This window comes from Alligator sinensis, unplaced genomic scaffold (assembly GCF_000455745.1).
Source record: "Alligator sinensis unplaced genomic scaffold, ASM45574v1 scaffold518_1, whole genome shotgun sequence".
NCBI lineage: Eukaryota > Metazoa > Chordata > Crocodylia > Alligatoridae > Alligator > Alligator sinensis.
In genome coordinates this window covers 695,555-712,528 of record NW_005842718.1, presented here as the reverse complement: position 1 = coordinate 712,528, position 16,974 = coordinate 695,555, and the positions used below count along the sequence as shown (strand labels likewise).

Sequence of the window (16,974 nt, the reverse complement as noted above, 5' to 3'; positions counted from 1 at the left end):
GTGTGGGGGAGGCCGGTCCGGCCCGCCCGTCGGGCCCGCGCCAAGTCCGGCCGCAGCAAGGCCAAGGTGCGTGGCTGCCGGGGGAGGGGACGGGACGGGACGGGCCTGTCCTGTCCTGTCCATGGCGCGCGGGTGCCGGGCGGGGCCAGGCTCTGGCGTTTCCCAAAGCCACACAGACATGGCTCTTTTTTGACAGCGCCCTACCCGGGGGGGTTGTTCATAGCCACCAGAGGACGAGCACTTGGGCGAAAGGCAGCTCCGGCCCCGTGTGGCCGTTCGGAAGTGATGTTGCGGGACGGGGCGGTTGTGGTCTAACCCCCAGCCCTCCCCTTCTGCTAAGACCGTCTCTCCTGCGCTCGGTGTGTAAGCCGTAGGGTTTTTTGCAATCCGGATGCTATCAATTATATACTGAGCTCATTGTGGCGACGACCTGACAAACAGGATGCCAATGGATGGTCGTTACAAGCCTCCTCGTGCAGTGACAATGCTGCTGGGGATCCATATTGACACCCACGCCCTGGGTAAGCGGGTGCAAGGTGTAAAGTCAGACGCGCAATCCAGTTTGCACAGGACACAGGGGTGCTTCGCCTTTAACCAGGAGCGTTGTAAGTGTTGCTTTGTAGCACCCTTCGCTGGCTGTGTTCAGCCTGGGCTATCGCAGGCGTAAGCTGGGGCTGTCTCGTGTCGGGGACAGCTGTGGTTGCGGCCCGGCCGAGCCGCGGGGGTCGTCGAGGGGCAGGCAGCGTTCTTTGACCCCGAGCTGAAATACGAGGCTCAGTTGTGAAACTGCGAAGTTGAGTCTGAGGGTTTTGGGAACGGCTTTTTTTATAAGGCTACGACGGGCAAAGCTGAGCAACCGCAATCTTGCGAATGTGAAACGAAACGCAGCGAGGTGGCAAAGCTGCTGGGTGTCGCTGGGGAGATGAAGTCTGGGCAAGCGTGAATCTTAATCGCTGCCTATATTTTTTTTGATAAGATGGTGAGAATTGGCTTAGTAGTAATTTAATAAGCAGTGATGCTAAGCCAGCAGCCATCCACACAGCCCTACCCCATACCCGCTAAGCAGCTGCTTCATCTTCCTCTGTGGCTTCCTTGCGTTTCATGGCTTTGGGATTGCTGCGCGCAGTGCTGTGGTGTACCACAGCCTTCCTCTTCCATGCTTCACATGCATCTTCCCTTCATCCCCATCTTTACGCCTTCTTCCATGCAGCCCCTGATGCTTAGCGCAGTCCCCCATAATCTTTTATACCAGTCACTGTCTCTCTCCTTTTAAGTCCATCTTTCACACAGCAGTAATCAACCTAATATCGAACTTATACCCGTCAAGTATCCAACAGGAATGCTAACCAGCTCACTCAGCTACACTCCCTCTTGCAATTACTGATGTCTTTTCCTTGCCCCTGTCACGTATAGTTGCTTACTGCAGTAGTGCCTGGGAATGCCACTTGCATTGCAGCATGTACTGTACAAGCGCACATTAAGAAGGTGTTCTGTGTTTCCAGTTGAAACAGCAGAGGGTGTCTCAGTGCGATGCCTGGTGCTTTAGCCATTTCTTGGATGAAGTTCTAGTTGGCTTTATAAATAGATAGCTCATGGATGGTTAGACAGATAGATAGAGGTATCTATCTATCTTTCTATCTGTATACACTAATACGGGACAATGGGAGTTCACGTGAACAAAGATTGTGCGATGGAGCTTTCAGTTGTGAGCATCACGGACAGGCAGCCTGTTGTCCTGGGTGTGTACAGGGTGTTGGATGTTGGACTGTAAGTAAACAGATCCTTAGGACCCCTAGGACACAAAAGCAAACTGTTTTGTTCTTGCAAAGCGGCTGCGAGTCTGCTTCAAGTCAAAGGGTTTGGGGAAAGCAAACATACTAGGTCATTTGAGGCCCAGATCCTGAAGTCGTTTTTATCTGAGGCCTGATCAAGCAGCTGATATGTGGTTTTGCTTGACTAAGGAATGTGTGAAATTGTTAATAAGTGCTGAAAACTTGATTCCTTGTGGTAGTTGCCTCATTTTTCTTCCTGCTGCTCTGCAAGGATTGAGAGTCTTTTGGGCCTTCCTTTTGTGACTTCTGTCACATGATGATTCTCGAGTTTTATTGCATAATAAACTGCATCAGCAAACTTTCCTGGCATTTCCTCAGTTGCACACTCTACATTTCGTCTTCTTCCTGGATTTCAGCTTCTGGAAGGGATACTTGTATCACTTTCTGTTCTTGTTTGGTGTGAACACTCTGCATACTTGTGTTTCAGCAGTGAGGTAACATAACCACTCTTCAGCATAGCTGTTTGGATCCTCAGAGGCATAAACCCCTCCATTCAGTAAGAGCTAGTGGTTATTTAAAGGAGAACCCTTAATTTGAAACTAGCATGTCTATTATTATTCAGCTTTTTGACCGTTTTATGTTGGATAATTCCTGGTCAGATTGCTGCAGTATGGGTAGCCTGACGGAATCAGTGGGTGTTAGTTAGATGGACCCTGCAAGGTTGATATCGGCTCCAAATTTAGGTGTATGAAAATAAATTCTTAACGTAGTCTGTTGCCACAAACTTATCACAGTCCGAATCAATATTTTAAAATTTGTTTTCAGTCTGCAGACCCCAGTTGGAGATCAGGTGTGTGGGAGAAAAGAGTGAGAAAATGTCAGGGAACTGTGCTCCCCATTGAGGTATAGGGCAGTGCTAAAGGCTTAGGAGGGATGTCAGGGACAGTAGGGACTGAAAGTTAGGGTTTTCCATGTTCCTATTATATGAATTATTAGCATTGCATAACTGTTCCCTAAATAAAAATTTGAATTCCAGTAGGAGATTTAAAACTGGAGGGACTAGGTTATTTAGTCTTGAGTACAAATTGTAACAAATTTTGCACTGAAAGTTGTGTGTAATATTTGCTACCTTTGGGATGGCGGGTGGAAATCTTATCTACTCATACCTGTGCGCTTAGTTGAATTCCATAGTATGGACGCATTAATTGAAAAGAGTGGCTGGGTAACTACAGTTGGCATACCTCTTAATTGAAGTGTGCATTTCTTATATTTAAGAGTGTGGCACTTTGCCTGGTAGTGTAGGCTGGAGGCTTCCTGCAGTGTAGGGCAGATGCTGGATGTTTTGCTTACTCATTCCTTTGTGCCAGACGCCTGACATGTCCTGTTAATTTATTTCTAGGAAAAAAAGAAAACGTGTAGTGAAGAGCCCCGGAAACAGGATTTGGATGACGTCTTCATCCCTGCTCCAGCCAGACATGAAGAAGTGTCTTCTCATGGTAGTGCAGCACAGGTGGAACATGCTGAAGAGTTTACGGAAATTCGCCTCAGTGATGATGCAGAGGATGGACAGAATGTGAATCATGTGTTTGATGTTCCCTTGGCTTCGTTAACCTTGGCAAAGGAAGGATCCCAGACAGCTAAACCAGGGTCTCCAACCCACAGGAAAGAATTTGAAGCCATTCCTTTGCATGAGGAATGCAGGAGGGACCCTGAGGAAAATGCTGGCAGTAAATTGGACAAACCCCAGAGCTTCAGGGGAATAGCTGCTAATGAATCTACAGACTGTGTCTTGTCAGCCAGCACTTTTCAATCCAGTGCCACTGGCACGCAGATACTGGTGGGAATTATTCAGGATGGACGAACTGAGAAGGCACGAGGTGTTAAAAAACCTGCTGCCCATCCTTCAGAGGAGTTACCTGCCGCCGTGTCTCAGCCTTGCAAAGAAGCCAAAGAGTGTGTTCAACACTCAAAGTTGAAAACTCTGTATCCAGACCTGTCAGTTGAATTGTCCCATGAAAAACCAACCATAATTGCTGTTAAACCACTGTTACGTAGCGAAAGGCTGTATCCTGAGATCCTAACTGAACCAGAACTGGTGCCATTTACCAAAGAGCAACTGAAAATTTTTGAGCCCTTTTCGTGGCTGGAGAATGTTGATTCTTACGTGGAAGAATTTGAGAGCGTTGCTCACCAGGAGAGACACGAGTTTCATGAATTGCTCCTGAACTATTTGCGCTGCAGGAAGCAGCTGCTGTTGGCTGAGGCGGGACTACAGGCTATGACATCGGACTGCCAAAGTGCCAAGAGCAGGTTATGGACATTTAAGGAGGAGCAGCAATCTGTCCAGGTGTTGTGCCTGAAATTGCTTTTGAGTACAGCAAGGCTGTTGTCCTAGGTGTATGCTCTGCTGAATGTGGATGTTTGATATTTCAGTGTGTTTGTACAGAGAGAGTGACCTTGACTGGTCTCTCCTTCATGCAGAAGGAAAATAAACCCTTAGTTGTTTTAAGTCATGTTCATTACATAGATATATTTATTCTGTGTACCCCCCCGATTTAAACTTAGCAAAGGATTCCCTGTTGGTGACCTATGATGCTAAAACTCCTGGATGTAGCCATGTTAATTCTGCCTATCCTGATAATTTTTGTCACCCTCATTCCATATGCACTGGAACTGGTTTGGTTGCTTTGGAGGTTGTGGGGAAACAATGCAATCTAGTTTTTCAGCATAGGAGGAAGGGAGGGATAATGCCCATTTTCATAGACTGTTACTCTAGATCTGCAGTATCTTTGTGGCTCCATAGTTGCCACTGGAGGTAGAGGGTTTTTATTTTCCCTGTATATCCCAGGGACAGCCCTGTCCCATAAGTTGGTGTTCCAGCTGTGCATTGGTATGCAAGGTTTGACTGTATAGGCCCTTTGCTATGCAAGGAGAAATTGGAGACATTCAAGAGTAGTGGAGGTTGTAGCAGGGATGGTAGAGGTGCTCATGCTGCTGTGCCATCAGATTCTGCCCAGAGCAAGCACAGATGATGTGCTGGCCAGGATGCCCAAGCCTCTTCCATGCAACAGCCTTCACTATTTCTCTCATGGATTGAGCTGTATGGCTGTGAGTTCTCTCCAGTTCTTCCTGTTGTAGAAGGAGAAACCCAGGAGGGTCTAACTGTAAAGGTGCCATTCTCTTTTTAGAGGTTTGCCACATGTTACCCTTATGACAGATTACTGTACTTAAAGTGACAATGTCTGCACATTCAGGCAGTAAGATGTGTTATGATCATATCATAGCAAACTTATGACAGTCCATGGGAGGAGTATCTCCAGAGCCTGCTAAGTAACACATGTTCAGCTATTGAATTGCTCTGTGGAGATAATGCAGATTTGAGATTCCATTGTGGTATTGGGGTTAGGCACGGCATGTGGCTGCGAGGGCACAGGCCCTGGGTGTAGGGGTTGTATGTCTTCACGGGCAGATATGTTGTGAGCTATCATGCCTGGTTCTAGGGGCAGTGGTGGGGTGATGGGGCATTTGGGCCCAGCTTTCTCCAGTCCTGTACAGAGCAGGCTGAGATCAGAGTAAGCATTACTATGCAGCTACTCAGAATGCACCAACGTTTATTACAACACAGTAATGCTTACTACGATTGAAATGATACGTGATAAATGTCTCATGTGACAGGGTCCTTAGAGGGATATTGTGTAAGTTAGGGCTCTTCACAGATTACAAAATTTGGTGGCAGGGAAACCGTGGTAATTTAATACTGCCATCCTTCCCCCTCTGCCAAATTCCTATCCTGCTGTCCCCCTGCCTTGGCAGCTGGATACGGGCCAGGCCATGCCCCTACCCTTCCCTCCACACATTCAGATCGGGGCCCTGCTACGCTTGCTCTGTGCACCAGTTCCAGCCTGCCAGCCAGTTCCATCCCACAATCAGGCTGGACACTACACATCTAGCCCATGGGGCAGAAAGGTTGAGCCCCATTGGTGTAAGTAGACATGTAAATACTGGGTTTGCTCTGACACTGCATTTTGTATTTATGTTCAGCGTGCCTCATTTACACTCCTAATATCCTCACAGCCTGATTACTTATCATACTGTTAGCTGAACCAGTTGGTTTACAGCTTCTTTTCAGATCCTGCTATGTGCAGATAAGGCTGCCTACAGGCAAACGCGAGGGAAAGAAACACACGCATACTTGATACCAAGAAGTTAATTCAAGGAAAATACATTTGGGACAGAGTGTATCGCATATGTACAGAACAATTATACCCTGTTAATACCAATTAAAATTAATGATTTTCTGCTCTAATGAGCTAATGCAAATTACCACAGGTAGTGTGAATGGGTCTAAATCAGACTGGCTTGGTGCATGCTTTGAGGCTTACTGCATAGCTGGATGAAAGAATGACATGGGCAGAATGCTTTAATTTAGTAAAGAATTAGCGATGTAATAGAGGGAGGCTCCAGTCAATTTTTTCAGTTTGAAAAAAGTTGGAGTGCTGTTTAGCTAGTTTTAAACTATGCCATGGCAGGTTAATGTGAATACCGAGGACTGAAGTGTAGCAAAGCACTGTAAGTATTTGGGTGCGTTTTGTAGCTTTAAAAGAGGCTCTGGGTCTTCATAGAAATTTGTTGTTTGTTAAGAAGCAGGTGCCCTGTACTGGATTGGGTCTGAAGCTATGAATAAAGGGATTTAATCCTTATCTGTTCTTACCTCTGCCACTAACTCACTGCTTGGTCTTGAACAAGTCAGACCCAAATTTATCCTAATTTTTGAGTACTGGAATGTTTGCAGGGCTTGATTTCTCAGAGGCAAAGGGCACCCATCCACTCTTGTGTCAGCCACCACTGAAAATTAAGTGGGACAGCCAAAATCAGAATCGGCTTTCAAGAATGGATCTTAGCTTGCTTGCTTGCTTGCTTGCTTTCTTTCTTTCTTTTCTGAAATGAGTATAATATTGAAAAAAAAGTTTGAAATCTGTAGCAAAAAAGCTGTGTGTAAGCACAGCTTCTTATAAGAACACTAAAAAAAAATCCTGTGCATGTAAACCTCTTTCTCTTTGCAGGGTGTGTGTGAAGATCAATGCAGAGTGTCAGGCCATCATCGCTACCAGACAGTAGAGATGAATGAAAGTGTCTTGGGAGAACTAAAGAGATTGTTTGAAGCCAAAGCAGAGCACATACATCAGACGCTTGCGCTGCACTTGTACACTTCAGTGTTGTCCCGCCTGCAGGTGGAGTCTTATATCTACAGATTGCTCAACAGCTCCTCCCTGCTGAGATCTGTGGCTCTTCAGAAGCAAGAGCAAGGTGTGTCAGTGATCTGGGGATCAGCCTATGATGTCCATTAAATGCAGAATACTGTAGCTGAGTCTTCGTTCTGGAGTTGTGTGGCTGGACTGTCTTTCAGAGTATTCTTCCTTCATGCCAGAACTGATTGTGCGTGCGTGCGTGCGCATGCATGCGGTGCCACTAGTTTCACTTGTGTAGGACCACAGGACTGGAAAGGACCGTTTAGGTCTGGACTGTCCAGTGTCTGAGTGGCTACAGGCTGTAGCTGCATGCTGTGCTGCACTGTACCACACGGGCACCCCCCCACCATGCTGTGTGATGGGGCTGTACCAGACCCCACCCCCTGCACATTGCACTGTCTTTCCTCACCCCCAGCTGCTGCACTGTTGGTGCCAGGTCTCCCAGGTCCTCTTGCTGTGGGATCCTGCAATTGGGTTTTCTAGCCATACCTTTAGGGACGAGGAAAGGGAAGCCTGAAGACTGACAGTGCCAGCTGCACTGAAGTGGTGGGGGGTAATTTGCATTTGACTTCCTTTTATCCAGTTTCTTATCTACCTTACCATGCTCGGGGTAATCACCCTTTTAGTCTATACTGTACTTTCCGATGTAACACGTGATACAACCAATGTTTTATTGAAGTCTAAGGTAAGGTCTACAGCATTTTCTTTTGTCTAGAAAATCCGCCACCTTCTGAAAAAAAGTGCCAAGTTAGTCTTGTCCAATCTTTCTGAGCTAGGAAGATTCATTTTCCTTCATGTCTTCCTATTAACACCATATCCTTATAGAGAAAATGACATGCTTCAGTGGTGGGGGGGAGGGAAGGTACAGAAGTTTCCCTTTCCTGAAAGGGAAAATGATACTTGTTTTGAGAAATTGCTTTCTAATCATTTTAATAATTATATTTTTTTAAACTATAATTTGAGAAAGGAGCTGTGTAGATCTGAATACCTTGTATACAACATAGGCAGAGAGGAACAGAGAACAAACAATCTGTTTCCCTCAAACCAAGATGGCATGGCTCTAAAAGGTGGCGTAGGAGGTCTAATTCTGTTTCTGGTTTTCAGTTCCAAAGCACCCAGAAAATCTTTCTGCAGACTTGGGTCACTTGAAAGAATGCATCAGTGTCCTCTTCAGTTTCATGCGTAGAGTTGTCGATGATCCCCAATTCCAGAGTGATCTTCTCCTTTGGCTGCAGAGGCTGGTAAGGGAGAGTGCATGGAGTTGCAGTTGTTTTCTTAAAGCTGACTGAGTCCTGCCGCCTATCTCTGATAATGTAACTGGCATTTGTTTTGTGGCTTTTTCCCAGTAATAAGCAGAGTGTGCCCACATTCCTAAAAATGGTCTTGCAAAATTGACTGCCTCATTGATCTTCTGATTGAGTGGCCTTGTAAAGACCTTGAGCCTGGAGAACCCAAAGGTGGTCCAGTTGGGTGAAGAGTGTAACATGGGGAGTCTCTCAGCTCGTTTTGCTTGTTGGAGGGAGAGGTCTTAAGGCATGTCAATCTGACATTTTCACTATCACTCCTTGTGGAAAGTACATTTGTATAAAATTCTTTGTACAGTGAACAGCAGAGACTTCCTATGCCTGAAGAAGGGTGATTTGCACCCGAAAACTTGCAAAGAACTTTCTTCCAAGTACTCAATTGGTTTAATAAAAGATATCACATCTACCCAAAGAACCTTGCCTATCTAGCAAGTAGGCCTTCAGTGTTGGCCTCTTCAAAGTATTGGTGATCTGGCATTCTGTATAGGGACCAAAGGTGTGTTGGAGTCAGAAGGTAACCGATTATAAAACAAGGTTGTAAAGGAGCTGTGGTTGAAATTCCTCTGACAAAATCCCCTTTATTATTTAGGTGTCAGTGTTGCAGAGAGTGGGCTGCCCAGGGGACCACCTCTTCCTTTTGAACCATATCCTTCGATGCCCAGCAGGTGTCAGCAAGTGGGCAGTTCCGTTCATCCAGGTGTGAATGTTTAATTCTCTTTGCTTGGGCAGGTCCTGGGGCCTGGCATCCAGAGGGAAGGACTGTACTTGGTTCCCCTAGCGACTCCAGCTATTAGAGCTTTCAGAGTTAGGGCATTCATACCCTACCAGTCCTGAGACATTCAACCCTCAAATAGGGTGCAGACCTTTGAACTAGCCACACGCTTGGCTGCTCCAGGAAAGGAGAGACTTATTCATAACTGAAGTACCACATGGGGAGGATCTGAAACACCAGCCGAGGGAAACTGAGGCAATCACCATAGTTTTTCCCCCTCCCTTCCCTGTATCCACACAGGGGTACTAGTAGGTGAAGGCAGCCCCAAAAGGAGCCAGATCTTTCTTTGAAGGTTTGATAGTGGTGTGTTCCCCCTCCCAACTTCTTTAGCATATCCTTCTGTTGGAGATGGTCCTCCCAAGCCTGCATCATAGCAACATCTCCAGCTAAGGGCAGGAGTTGTCTTGTTCTTATTTGACCTGCTTCTAACTTGGATCAGTTGTACTGAGACACAAATCGTGTTAGACAGTTAAAGATAAGATCCATATTGTGAAAACCCAATTTTTATTTATCTGGAAACTGAAACGAAAGTTGGATTTGCTTCGATTGAAATTTCTGTTCAATTTCAGATCAAAGTCTTGGATAAACCATCAGGCGTCTTTCATTTTATGCAATCCCTTGCCTTGCTAATGTCTCCTGTCAAGTAAGTGTGGAAGAGGTGAATTTGGAAACTTGTTCTGAAAACACAGATAAATACTAAACAAATTCAGTTTTTCTAACTATGTGGAGAGGGTGACCCACAAAATAAATGTAAAAATGGGTGCATAAATGGTTGTCCCAAACCTTTTATTAGCTTACCCCTTATTATGACCTCTTTCCAATTTAACAAAGTTAATAAGCACTACACTGTATTGCACCTTTTGCACCTGTAGTGCATCTTTTGTATTGCACCTTTTTAGGTGCCAAAGTGTTCTGCTACAGTAACAAACAGCAAAGAAGAACAAGTATTACAGGGTTTTAATGGAGCATATTTGTGTGTGTACTGCATTATGGGAGTTAAAGCCACTGGGTCTTTGGATGCGGCTAATGTAGCTATTGAGACTAACTGAACTGAATCAATTTTGTAGGAATTTTTCTAAGTGTATTAAGGAGGAAGTACAAGTGATACATGGTGTTGTAACTGTAATGAGCCAGGAAATTTCTGAGTGGCAAGGGGATTTTTTAAGATATTTTTTATTGAACCAACTGCTGTATAGCTGGGAGTTAGGTTAGATAAGCTTTCTGGCACCAACTGAGAGAGGGCGCTTTGTACCGAAAAACTTATCAGATGTTTCTCACCTATACAGTTGATCTGATGAAAGATATTTAAAAAAAATCTCCGTTCTCATACACATGGTAGATATTTTTGAAGTTGTCTCAGTTGAGCGTAAATTGTCTGTTTGAACTTATCTGATGCTTCTGTTTAGTTGAAGGTCTGTCAGAGATTTGATTTCAGTGCATACTGACTTGTTTGGTAGTCCTACTGAGATGCCTAGGAAGCCATATCAGGGTCTGAAGATCTGGAAATTGGTGAACACATTTTGATGTGTGTCCAGATTCTGGAAAATAAGCTCTTTTATAAAACAGGAACAATAACATCTTACACGTTTCAGTGTACCGTAAATTTTGTAACCAGCTTGGGTGTGCATGTTTATTACTCAGTAACTCTGCTTCCACACTAGAATCATTGGCCATGCTCGTTAGTTTCTTGTTCCTGTATTTGTTTTTTTAAAGGTTTTTAAAAGAAAAAGAATGATTAGCTTGCAACCTTAAAATAAAAATGTTCTAATTTATCAAAGACTGACTTTCATGTGCAATGAATTTTTATTCCCCAGAAATCGAGCAGACTTTATGTGCCATATGAAGCCATATGAAAGAACTTCCTCGTCAGGAAAAGAATCTGGCAACTGGACATTAGTAGATGAAGGAGGAGAAGAGGTACTTTAAAAGAAAACAAACCTTCTTAATGCTTCTGCTGATCCATATTTTACAGATTGAGTGAAGCAATGGGGCAAGGAGGGTAGAAAACGGAATGATCTTCTGTTACAGACTTTCAGTTTAACCAAAATTTTCACCTCTATCCCCTTTGTAAAATATATATTATTGAATCTGCAATGATGGATATGCATCAGTGATTTCAGTTGCTTGAAGCATTCTAGTTGAAATAATTGTTCTAAGAATAGCTGTAAATACTGTTTTGTGTTTTTTCTTTAATAGCAGGGAAATAGATCTGAATACTTGTTTCTTTCTGGTTGTTATGCATTGCAGGCCAGCCTGGTTTCTTTTCTTACCTTGATGGTTATTTCAGCCCTTTCTTCATACCTGATAGTTTCTGTTATATACGAGTGCATAGGAAAGGGGAATAGAAGCATGGATGTATGAGGTGATGGAAAATGACCAAAGTATCTTTTGTATGACCTTTCCCTGACTTCCATCAAAAGAAGATTGTCATTTGACTGTACAGTAGTTAGGTCTGTTTACTATATCTTTTTCTCCTGGGGAAAGCTAATTTAGTTTTCTGAATTTCTTTTCCCTATAGGATGAAGATCCTGAAACAAGTTGGATTCTGCTTTTGGAAGATGACTTGATTGTCCTTTTGTCACAGTTCCCTTTTAATGAATTATTTCAGCATTTTCTTGGGTTTAACTCTAAAGGTGAATCAGTTGCTAAAGAGTCACTATTATTTGTGTTTATTGTGGTAATGCTTAAAGGTCAACTAAAAATGGTCCCACACTTGTGCTAGGCACTGTGTGCAGAGTTGAAAACAGTTCTTGTTTCCAAAAAACCTTATTTAAACAGACATGACTGAAGTGGACTTTATAGTGAATATAGAATGATTTTAAATACCAAACAGGTTGGGGGTCTAACAGACATCCTCTGTTTTACCACAGAGGACTAGATTTCCTCCACTGTAATCTGTTCATTGATTTTTTTAATTTCTAGTATTGGTTACACTTTTCAGATCCAGTCTCTTTTTCCTTGGACTGTGACTTGATATATCATCTTGCTCTTGCATTTTCACAGGTTTTTGTCTGCTGTGTTATATTCTTGTCTATCTTTGTCCAGACACTTGGAGTGCTTGCAGGAGCTCTCATACTGTATACAGGTTATTTATATGTGCATACTTAGAATTTACAGTGAATCTATATGCTGATATTCATGAACTAAATTTAAATAGATGGCAGAAAACAGTTCCTTCCCTTTTTGCTTCTGATGCTTATTGAGATTTTTCACTTGCTTATGGGTTTCTTTGAAGCTTATGGCTTGGCACGTTGGTTGTTTTTTAGGTGACTATTTTCCTGAAAAAACAACTCCCCAGGAGATGATGAAGATCTTTGCCTTTGCCGACTCCTTAGTGGAGCTTCTAGCTGTGGGGCTGGAAACATTTAACAGAGCACGCTATCGGCAGTTTGTAAAACGAATTGGTCATCTGATCAAGTAAGAGGAACTGCTTGCTTTCCTCTGTTGTCAGTCTGCAGAGACTCTTTGTTATCTTTGGCTATAGGAGGGAAGGAAATAACCTTTTTAGATGTGCCATACATTGCAGGTGTGCTCATTTGTGTGTGAGAATGCAGTTGTTACACAGGTGATTGCAGTGCACCTCTTTTTAGTGGTAAGTTCAGTTATTGAAGCCTTTGTTTTCAGTAAATGAAACCCTATCGAGCAGCCAGCTTACAACATGGGGTGGTGAAGTAGAGGGGAGAGGAAAGCTGAGTAATACAGACTTAATCCTTTTTTACTAGTAGTTAAACAGCAGGTATTTAGTTGAGAGGTTCCTGACTTCCCTCCTTGACTGGGGTGGGTTCCACAGCATTATGGAACACAGGGTTTCCTTAATAAAAAATACACCTCTTCTGAGCCACCAGTGTTGCTCCTATATCCTGTGAAGTAGGTATTGTTTTGTTATCATGGAGACCATCAAGTGAGAGCAGAATGTAAAGAGAAAGCAAGTAGGACGTGGATGGAGAACAGGCTGTTGTCTGGCAGTTCTACTGATGCACAGTACACCTGGGAGCTTGTGTGTTTGTCTCTCCAAAGGGCACCAAGAGAGGCTGGAATCCACCGTATAAAATGTAATTTGTAGTCATGTTCTCATTTGTGCCTTTCCTTTTGGGGTTGAAGATTAATGCTGGTCAGAGCAGTAAACCTGCTACCTAGGTAACCTGTTGCTTTGAAATTTGCCAGTTCAAGGAACCAGGTGGCATGGGAGTCTGGAACATTTGAACCCTCTGATTTTTAAGGTGGTAGGGACCCACAGGACCTGGAAACCAAGGCTGTAGAGAAGCTATACAAGCAAGCTGGTGGAAGCCAGACAGGTCTCCATCAGAACCCAGCTGCTTTCCATAGCCATTTAAATCAGACTGCCTCAATTTTAATTGGCAAATTCCATTATTATGGCAGAATTTTTTTGATCGTGTCTGTTAATAATGTCTTTAGTCTTCATATTTTCTACTGCAGTGTAGAGCTCTCTTAGATCTAATTCACTGAATCACTTCAAAGACTGTACATTATTGCAGTCAATGAACATAACCGAAAGCCAAATGCTCTCTATATCTTAGTTTTACAATTCTTCTAGTTCACTCTGTATGCACTGTAGTTGGATTGTGTGGTTTAGCACTGGATTGAGATGGTAATCTTGGGACAAATGCTGCATCTTGCTTTCTCTTCATATTCTGTTAAGCAGTTTGATGATGCTTTGTTATTAAAGTTAGGACTCATTTCTACTCTGCCTTTGACCATGCTAAGGGAGAATGGCTTACTAGCTCTAGGTGTGCAGCAACCCATAAAAAAAAATGAAGGTAGCTACAGTTGTTGCTCTCTCTGTGGTGCTTTCAGTCTTATTGCAATTTCTGTATTTATTACTGTGTAGCTACATCTCATGTATTTTTCAGCCTTTAGTGTGTGCCGAACAGGAACAAGTGGGTGGGTCCTGCTTAATGGCAGTGCTCAAAAGTATAGTTGGAAGAAATATACACATGTGAACAGGGACTTTTCCTCACTTACCTCCAATTCCCCATGAAGGGACATATTTGACACAAGCCTTTGTGTGTTAACCAGTTTTGTCTAGTAAAATGCCGTCTTACGTGCAACACCAAGGAATTTGAGCTGTAAGACTCTCCGAAGAGGGAAGGGCTTCAACTGTTAGTAGTGTAAGATATTTTTATTCAAGACTCAGAAAACAGAGGACAGGAGGTTGGATTTGTCTCTCTTGTCATTATAAAGTTACTATTTCTGCATTGCAGTGGCATTACAATACACTGACTTTATTTAATTCTTTTCTCTCAACCCTTATTGTACAGGATGGCACTTTGTTATGTGAGTGACCATTGGGCCCAATACATCAGCTGCAATAAGCAATATGGATCAATAATGCATCCCTACACTGTGGAGAAGCTGCAGCTGGAATTTGATGAGCTATTTCTTAGGGCTGTTCTACATGTACTGAAGGCAAAAAGGTAGGAACTCCAATGTGTAGCATGTTGAGAATTGACACCAAAACTCCTTTAGAAAAGGGGATGGAGGTCGGTGGGGAGGGGAAGGAGGTATGAAGTTGTGATCGGAGGTGAGGCCAAATAAACTCTGTTTGGATCTTCCAGACTGTGGAGAATCCCAGTGGATGCCTTTGATCTGCAGTTGTGATTGAATATGTTGATAGCGTTTACTATTTTTCTGTTAATGGAGACGGAATGGTAGCACCTTCTCTCCCAATTGAGGTGTAGGCACCTAAGCTAGAGGAAATCATCTGGGCCTGTAACTTCTTTTCAGGCATTGGGGTTTTATCACTATGCAAATTATTTCAACCTGACTTCAAATCCATCAGGCTGGGGGTCTGGCTGTTCATGTCTGAGATGCCTTATGGAACATTATCAAGCAATATGCTTTGGAAACTCTTCTTCATCATGCATTGTGCAAAAAGTGAGCACCTGGAACAGCTCTGTGCCACTGTGCAGCTTGCTGACTGCAAAGAGAAACTCAAAGGTATGAATTGTGAAACCCTGGGAGTACACTTGGTTCTATTCTGCACCCTTTCTTAATTGTATCCCACCTTCCAGTGTCCATGTGCATGTTTTCCAAAGAGCAAGGAAGAGAGTCTCTGTGCGTGTCCATGTGAATGCTGCACGTTAAAATATATGAAAGAAAGTGGCCGTGTTCTCTCTTCATGCAGTTTGCTCTACAGCAGTTACCATAACTTCCCATTTAAACCAGATGGATGTATAATGTTGCCACAAAGTGTGGCATGCTGAAGTAGGAGAATGCTAATGATGTGATCATTTAAAAAACAAAACAAGACAGGTTCAGTATTGTGCAAGCCTGTGAAGAATAGTGAACTAAAATGTGGGATTCATGTTTCTAGCCACCAGGGCTGTGGGGGACTTTATGGTAGGATGGAGATTTGTCATCCTCTCATCTCCTCTCTGTGGCAAAATGTTCTTATGATTAAATTAAATTATGATTTCACTGATGCCAATTAATCTTATTTATCTAATTTGATCGCTTGCCTTTACATCCTTGGAGACAAACACAGGACTCTTTATCCAGGCTTACTTAGAGAAGTATCATTATTCTACTTGTTCATTTAGAAACCATATGAAAATAATTGTTTCCTGCCTCCTCATTTATGGCACAGGGAGAAAAAATGGTCATAAGTATTAGAATGTGCAAGGAAACTTCTTGAGAGGTAGGGTGAGTGCACAGCTTCTTAACCAAAGTCTTCATTTTAATAGTGATTGCCACCTTGCATCCAAACTGTCCCTCTAATTCAGCTATCTGTTTGCAATGTTAGCCAGCACTGGCTGCTGGCTAACGTTGCAAGGTGTTAGAGCAGTAGGCAGATACAAGATAATGTGTCCTCCCCCAGGTCTCATCCTGATCTGAGTCCTAAAGAATGCCATTGTGTAGCCCTCCCAGAATTTCTGTGAGCAGTACCTATTCTTATTTTGCCTGTTCTTATTATCTGCATAAATGTCCAGTCTTTTTTTTTTTTTTTTAACTTGCTTAGTTCTTGGCCTCAGTATTTTTTTCATTAACATGTTAGTGCCTCATCATTCTGGCTATTATGGATGCTGTCCTTCTAGTCTGATTCCACCATTCACTTTTTCTTTTTTCCCTGCTTTTCCTGCCATTTCTTTGAGTCTTTCTCCTTGACATTTGTTCTGCCTAGATCTTTGTGGGAGCACTATTAGTGTTTTATCAACAGAGGAGTTGATTTATGGGGGGGAATGAAAGAAGCCAGCATTCTTGCCTGCAGCCTTTCAATTTGCAAGGTGCTTCAGCATCTGTCAGAAAGAGAAACTAATGAAAAAGGGGCTGTTATCCTTTTTGCGTCAAGGTGTTTGCTCTCAGGGCTAGTTGCAGAAGGAAAATGAGTAGATTCCTAGAATCCCTGCCAGTATTCCTTTCCAGTTTGCGCTGCAGGGAAGTAGTAGCATCTTGGCTGCTGGCAAATTTTTTTCCATCTGAGGGGCAGGTATGGAATAGTGTGGACTTTAAGATCACAGCCATCTTAAAGTCCTCATAGGGCCTGCCCTTCCACAGCCAGCTTAGCAAGCTTCCATCTCTGCATCTGGGGTGGAGGGGAGTGGCGGCCAGTCCCGGAGTGGTGGGGGTAAGGGCTGGATTTTTGATAATCCCGGATTTTTGGTATCCAGATTTATGAGGTTATACTGTAGTAGAAAGGAGAATGCCAGTGCTTGCAGAAACTGCCATAAAGACTGGGCTCAAGATCAACAAAAATAATGTAAAGTTCAAGTCAAGAGAATGGTGTTCTCTTCAGTTGGTGCAAGGCTTAATCATTTTTGTTACGTTGAGTCCGGATGGATGAAATGGAGCCTCCCTGGTTGGTAACATGATCTTTGGGCACAACTTGGTCTTGGGACTAGATTTGCTCTAAGTTTGCA

The 16,974-nt window shown here is 43.4% G+C and overlaps 1 protein-coding gene across 2 annotated transcripts in view; it reads left to right on the top strand.

The window, feature by feature from the left end:
* EPG5 (ectopic P-granules autophagy protein 5 homolog) overlaps window positions 1–16,974 on the top strand; it is a 68,030-nt gene that overhangs the window by 502 nt on the left and 50,554 nt on the right. For both annotated transcript variants that reach the window (XM_025216263.1, XM_025216262.1), the window contains exons 2-12: window positions 19–66; window positions 3,172–4,119; window positions 6,836–7,079; window positions 8,126–8,262; window positions 8,915–9,022; window positions 9,667–9,740; window positions 10,912–11,014; window positions 11,616–11,730; window positions 12,364–12,514; window positions 14,377–14,532; window positions 14,898–15,055. In XM_025216263.1, the coding sequence (XP_025072048.1) occupies window positions 19–66; window positions 3,172–4,119; window positions 6,836–7,079; window positions 8,126–8,262; window positions 8,915–9,022; window positions 9,667–9,740; window positions 10,912–11,014; window positions 11,616–11,730; window positions 12,364–12,514; window positions 14,377–14,532; window positions 14,898–15,055 (2,242 nt within the window). The remainder of the gene's footprint in view (window positions 1–18; window positions 67–3,171; window positions 4,120–6,835; window positions 7,080–8,125; window positions 8,263–8,914; window positions 9,023–9,666; window positions 9,741–10,911; window positions 11,015–11,615; window positions 11,731–12,363; window positions 12,515–14,376; window positions 14,533–14,897; window positions 15,056–16,974) is intronic.